Genomic DNA, 7,179 nt, shown 5'->3' on the forward strand with positions numbered 1-7,179 from the left:
GTTTCTATGTTGAGAAAGTTCGTGTCAGATCCGGGCAAGGTTCTTAGTGAGCCTGATGTGGAGATCCAAGAGGATCTCACTTATGTAGAGCAGCCAGTGCGGATTCTTGACACACAGATCAGAAAGTTGAGGAACAAGGAAATCCCGATGGTGAAAGTCCTTTGGAACCACCACAATATGGAAGAGTGCACCTGGGAGACACGGGAGTCCATGCTCCAGCAATATCCCCATCTCTTTTAAAAGGTTAGTATCTATGTGTGCCATGTGTTTAATATGTATGATATGCTTTATGCTCTGTATGTACTAGTTGAGGAACATTCCCCATCTGCTAACTCCCCACGACTGCGCTCTTGGCAGAGCAGGGGGAAAGTTTATGTTCACAGTTATGTTGTAGCATACGGATCAAGCTTGGTGTATGTTCAGTTTTACAGGTTTTATGTTAAAGTTTTAATCATGTATGGGATTTGACCAGGTAATAGTAGGTATGTTTGGCTTGCTACGGGTCCCGGCGGCCTTAAGCCGATCTGGATCCTAGCGCCGAACAGTTTGGAGCCGTTACGGCAGGGTATCGGTTTCCGGGCTGTTACATTCGGCTTTATCCGTATGGGGTTCACGCAAGCGTCTTTCCCCCGAGAGTTCACGCAAGCGTCCTTCCTCTCACGGAAAGGTCATGACCTCCTTTACATTTTCTTTATGCAATGCACAAGATTCATGAAACTAGTGCAATCATCCTACTATAAATGCTCATGATGCATGGTTATGCTTTAAGAGTTTAGATATACATTTAAATCCATTTCCACTCACCTCAAAAAGACTCTGAACAATCACCAAACAGCTATCTCTGCTGGTCTCCTGGGTTCCTCTGGTCCGAACCTACACAGGTGGACTCCAGATGAGGGACTAAACTAACATAAAACATCTCTTAAGAATTCCCCAAGAACCCCCCTAAAAGATCATAGAACATTCACATAAAACATGCAAAAGAAGGCTGGACAGGGCACCTTCGGCGGCAGGTTCGGCGGCCGAAAGTCCTGTCCAGAGACGAAAGTCGCCTACTTTCGGCGGCCGAACTTCATACTTCGGCGGCCGAAAGTCCTTCGGGGGCACCTTTGGCAGCCGAAAGTCTCGTCCAGAGACGAAACTCAACCTTCGGCGGCACTTTCGGCGGCCGAACCTTGCCTCCAGAGACGAAAGTCCAAATTTTCGGAGGCAAGCTTTGGCAGCCGAAACTGCCTCCTCAAGGGGTTCGGCGGTCGAACCTTGCTTCGGCGGCCGAACCTGGCTTTGCCCAAAGGGGCAGAAACTCACCTGTTTCATGCAAACTTCCTCCAAACTTTTCTCAACATGCATATCAACTACTCCCAACTAGCACATACCATAAAACATGCATAAAGAGGTCTAAAACTCTCCTAAAAGCTTAAACATTCACATCAAACAACACTCAAACATGCTTAAACACAACATCTCCCAAAAACCCCATCTAAACCTAATCATGCATACTACCCATAAAACTTCCATAAAACCTTCAAAAATCATCAAAGAAACTTAGGATCAACTCTTACCTCCTAAAGAACTTGAGGACAAGAGATCCTAACGTGGAGATGTGAAGATCTTGGCTCTCCAAGCTCCAAACTTCAAAACTTTGCTAAAACCCTTCAAAACAAACATAACCTCTTCAAAACTTTGAGAGATTTAAGGAGGAGCATAAAAATCTCCTAAGTAGAATCAGAGCCTCACCTCTGGTGGAGAAAATGGAAAACTTATCCAAATCACCGACCTTTGACCATTTAAAGGTGGCTGGCCAGACCACCTTCGGCGGCCAAACGTGAAGCCGAAAACATGCAAGGTTCGGCGGCCGAAAGTCACCTTCGGCGGCCGAACTTGCTATTTCTTCCTCAGGTACTTTTCTTTCAAAAACTCATTTCCTTTAGAAATTTTAAAACATTAAAACCCTTAAAAACATATAAAAACACATTCCAACATCAGAAATCCGCCGGACTATAGAGATTCCGATGCCGGATATTACATTCTCCCCCCCTTAAGAACATTCGTCCCCGAATGTTCCTCAAACATATAAACACATAAAAGGGGAAAAAAAACTAACCTTAAAACAAATACGGGTATTGCTGGAGCATAGACTCCCGTGTCTCCCAGGTGCACTCTTCTAAATTATGGTGGTTCCAAAGGACTTTCACCATTGGTATCTCCTTGTTCCTTAGCTTTCTAATCTGTGTGTCAAGAATCCGCACTGGCTGCTCTACATAGGTGAGATCTCCTAGGATCTCTATATCAGGCTCGCTAAGAACCTTATTCGGATCTGACTCAAATTTCCTTAACATAGAAACATGGAATACCGGGTGAATTCTTTCCATAGATGCAGGTAAATCTAGCTTGTACGACACATTTCCGATTTTCTGCAAAATCTCAAAGGGACCAATGTACCGTGGAGCTAATTTACCTTTCTTTCCAAAACGAACCACTCCTTTCATCGGAGACACCTTTAGCAATACCATATCCCCCTCCTGGAATTCTATCTGCTTCCTGCGGATGTCTGCATAACTCTTCTGTCTGCTGACAGCTGTTCTGATCCTTTCTCTGATAATAGGCACTAGTCTGCTGGTAACCTCTACTAACTCTGGCCCTGCAAGAGCCTTCTCTCCTACTTCCTCCCAGCAAACAGGGGTTCTGCACTTCCTCCCATATAAAGCTTCATAAGGAGCCATCCCTAGGCTGGCATGATGGCTGTTATTGTAGGCAAACTCTACCAGAGGTAGATGCTGCCCCCAAGAACCGCCAAAGTCCAGAACACACATTCTGAGCATATCTTCTATGGTCTGGATGGTCCTCTCTGACTGACCGTCTGTCTGTGGATGGAAAGCAGTGCTAAAATCTAATCTGGTGCCCATCTCAGCTTGCAGACTCTGCCAAAACCTGGAGGTAAACTGTGGTCCTCTATCAGATATAATCGACACAGGAACTCCATGCAACCTCACTATCTCTTCCACATACACTTGCGCTAACTTATCCACTGAGTAGTTACTCCTGACTGGAATGAAGTGAGCAGATTTAGTGAGTCTATCCACAATCACCCAGATGGAGTCTAACCTGTTGGATGTCACCGGTAATCCCACTACGAAATCCATGGCTATATTCTCCCATTTCCACTCTGGAATAGGTAGCGGGTTAAGCATTCCAGCCGGCTTCTGATGCTCTAGTTTCACCCTTTGGCAAACCTCACAGGCTGCCACAAACTGTGCTATTTCTCTCTTCATGGCTGGCCACCAATACACTCTTCTCAAATCTTGATACATCTTAGTGGCTCCAGGGTGAATGCTATATCTAGCATTATGAGCTTCCCTCATAATGTCTTCTTTCAACCTGCTGTCATCCGGTACACACAGTCTCTTACCATGACGAAGAATCCCCTCACTGTCAAATCCGAACTCTGCACTGTTACCTGCTTGAACAGTCTTGGCAATCTTCACTAATTCAGGATCTTCGTGTTGTTTCAGAGCCACTTGCTCTAGAAACACAGGTGTAACTCTCATCTGTGCAATCAAAGCACCTGTACCAGATAACTCTAATTGTAGCCCTTCCTCTAGAAGCTTATAGAAATCCTTTCACTACCGGCCTTCTCTCTGCTGAAATATGAGATAAGCTGCCCAGTGATTTCCGGCTTAAGGCATCAGCTACAACATTAGCCTTACCCGGATGATACTGGATCCTGCAATCGTAATCACTAAGCAACTCAACCCATCGCCTCTGCCTCAAATTAAGCTCTCTTTGACTCAAGATGTGTTGCAGGCTCTTATGATCCGTGAAGATCTCACATTTCACCCCATAGAGGTAATGTCTCCACATCTTAAGTGCAAAGATAACAGCTGCCATTTCTAGATCGTGTGTAGGGTAGTTCAGCTCGTGCTTCTTCAGCTGTCTAGAAGCATAAGCTATCACTCTATCCTTCTGCATTAACACACAACCCAATCCCACTCGGGAGGCATCACAGAAAACTGTGAAATCTTCATCACCAGTCGGCAGAGCTAACACCGGTGCCGAAGTCAACCGTCTCTTTAACTCCTCAAAACTCTCTTCACATTCTTCTGACCATACAAACTTCTGATTCTTCTTGGTCAGTCTGGTCATGGGAGCTGCAATTCTAGAGAAGTCCTGAACGAACCTCCTATAATAGCCTGCCAAACCCAAGAAACTCTTAATCTCTGTCACTGTAGTGGGTGTAGGCCAGTTGGCTACTGCCTCTACTTTCTTGGGATCCACTGCTATTCCTTCATCTGATACTACATGACCCAAGAAAGAAATGCTCCTCAGCCAGAACTCACATTTAGAGAACTTGGCATACAAGCCATGCTCTCTCAAAGTCTGCAACACTATCCTCAGATGCTGGGCATGCTCCTCTGCATTCCTGGAGTACACTAAGATGTCGTCTATAAAGACAATCACAAAGCGATCCAGGTACTCTCTGAAAACTCTGTTCATGAGATCCATGAATGCTGCAGGGGCGTTAGTCAACCCGAACGGCATTACTAAGAACTCATAATGCCCATATCTGATCCTGAATGCTGTCTTGGGTACATCCTCTTCCCTGATTCTCAACTGGTGATAACCAGATCTCAGATCTATCTTTGAGAAGCAACCTGCTCCTGCCAGCTGGTCAAATAGATCATCAATCCTGGGTAGAGGATACTTGTTCTTGGTAGTGACTTTGTTCAATTGTCTATAGTCGATACAGAGTCGAAGGGATCCATCCTTTTTCTGACAAACAGAACTGGAGCACCCCAAGGTGAAGTACTCGGACGGATGAAACCCTTGTCTACCAACTCCTGCAACTGCTCTTTCAATTCTCTTAGCTCAGCTGGTGCCATTCTGTAGGGAGGAATAGAGATCGGTCTGGTACCAGGCATCAATTCTATCTCGAACTCTATTTCCCTATCAGGTGGTAATCCTGGAAGCTCTTCTGGAAACACATCCAGGAATTCTCTAACAACTGGTACTGAGGATGGTCCCCTACTCTGACTGTCTAGCTCCCTCACATGTGCTATGAACCCCTGACAACCTTTCCTTAACATCCTATGAGCCTGAAGGGCTGATATCAAACCCCTAGGTATCCCCCTCCTGTCTCCTCTGAAGACACACTCTGACCCATCCTGGTCTCTGAGACTGACTACCCTGTCTCTGCAGTTCAAGGTAGCATCATACGTAGATAACCAATCCATCCCTAGAATGACATCAAAATCTGTCAACTCTAGAACCACAAGGTCAGCTGGAAGGTATCTACCCTCAATACATACTGGACTGAACCGACAGACTGACTCTGCCAATGATGGGTCACATTTGGGTCCACTAACCCAAAGAGGACACTCTAACTCGGAGACTATCAACCCCAATCTCTCTGCGGCTCTCAAAGCAACAAAAGAGTGAGAAGCACCGGGGTCCATCAAAGCATACACTTCTGAGCACCCAATAAAGAGTTTACCTGACACCACCGTATTCGACGTGTCTGCCTCGTGCTGTGTCAGGGTAAAAATCCGTGCTGGGGCCGACGGTCCTGTCCCTCGGGAACCTGCTGAAGAAGAGGCTGACCCTCTCCCTCTACCTCTGCTGCTGCTCTGGGGTACAACTGGAGCGGCTGGCTGTGCCACACTCCCAGAAGTCACCTGCTGTGATGATGTCCCAGAGGTCATGTTAGGACACTGCCTTGCTAAATGCCCTTCTTGTCCACATCGGTAATAGGCTGTAGACCCCTTCAAACAAACTCCTCCATGTTGCTTTCCACAGCTTGGGCACACTGGTCTGTCAGCGCTAAAACCTGAGCTTCTACCCATGCCTAAACCGGATTTCATTCTGCTCCAGAATCTGCCCTTCCTTCCTTTACCCTTCTCTCCTCTCTTATCCCCTGAACTAGCTACACCCGGAGCTTTAGAACCGGAGGACTGGGCTACCTGCGGCTTATCTGCCTCTTGAAAACTGGCACTAGCCTCCATCATTCTCGCTGCATCCACAATCGAATGAAAACTTTCTTTATCCGCTACCAGGATCAAAGAAGAATACTTAGGGTGTAGTCTCATAGCGTATCTCCTCGCTTTCTTCTTCTCTGTATCATATGCTTGCCCTACATATTGAAACAAATCCAAAAACTTGTCAGTGTATTCATCTACACTCATTCCCTCTGCCTGTCTCAACCGTTCAAATTCCACCATCTTCCTTTCTCTAGAGCTGTCAGGAAAAGCCCACCCAGCAAATTCGTTGGCGAACTCTTCCCAAGTCATACCGTCTCTCCTGGGGTCCACATAGTTCTTGAACCACTCTCTAGCTTTCCTGCACTTCAAGGTGAACCCTGCCATCTCAATTGCCCTGTTATCATCTGCTCCCAGCTCACTAGCGATCATTCTAACTGCATTGAGATACTCGAAGGGATCATCTCCCGTGTTGAACTTAGGAGCATCTAACTTCAAGTACTCTGTCATCTTCACCTTACTTCCCCCTGAGGAACTAGGTTGCTGTGTTTCAGCAACAGGGGCTGCTGGGGCTGGTGGTGGTGGTACTGTTTCTCTAGGTTCTGGATATGCTGTGCTTGGATGATGAGGTGGAGGTGGATACATTTGGTATGGTGGGTAAAAGGATGGATAAGGCATGTAAGGTGGATATGGGGTAAAGGTAGAGTAATCCGACGTACCTCCCATCGGATACCCGGGACCCTGTGGATAGGGTGGATAACCATACCCCGAGGCCTGGACGCCTCCTAGGGACTCCCCCATGCCTTCTGCAGACACCCCCATACTCATACTTCCACCCTCTCCCTGATCAACATCTCTGGCTTCCCTCATCTCCTCTGAACTTCCTCCTCTATCCAATCCCCTTCTGCTCTCATCAGAAGACCTTCTAGGGTCTCTAGATGTTCCCTCACTGCTTGACCTGTGAGTCCTTGCCCTTGGCAGAGCAGGAGGACGAGCAGCTGTATCCTCACTTTCTCGTGGGACTCTAGTCAATCTAGCGGATCGACGAGTTCCTCGCATCTTATCTTTCTGAAAAGCAACACATAAAACACATAAGCATACATCTCATATAATAATGCACATGCATAAACCATGGCATTCCACATCATCATATAGACAGGACTAACATCCTATCCTAGTGGACATGTTTTCCTATTGTGCTTGACCA

The 7,179-nt window shown here is 46.6% G+C and overlaps 1 protein-coding gene across 1 annotated transcript; it reads right to left on the bottom strand.

The window, feature by feature from the left end:
* Positions 1-5,179: 5,179 nt before the first annotated feature.
* On the bottom strand, positions 5,180-6,617 carry LOC122721708. The gene is made up of 4 exons (XM_043950219.1): positions 6,494-6,617; positions 6,319-6,409; positions 5,612-6,231; positions 5,180-5,190 (listed from the first exon to the last, which is right to left on the bottom strand). The coding sequence occupies exons 1-4, from the start codon at positions 6,615-6,617 to the stop codon at positions 5,180-5,182; spliced, it is 846 nt and encodes a 281-aa protein (XP_043806154.1).
* Between the last annotated feature and the right edge of the window lie 562 nt (positions 6,618-7,179).

The sequence above is a fragment of the Manihot esculenta genome, chromosome 1 (genome assembly GCF_001659605.2).
Source record: "Manihot esculenta cultivar AM560-2 chromosome 1, M.esculenta_v8, whole genome shotgun sequence".
Classification (NCBI taxonomy): domain Eukaryota; kingdom Viridiplantae; phylum Streptophyta; class Magnoliopsida; order Malpighiales; family Euphorbiaceae; genus Manihot; species Manihot esculenta.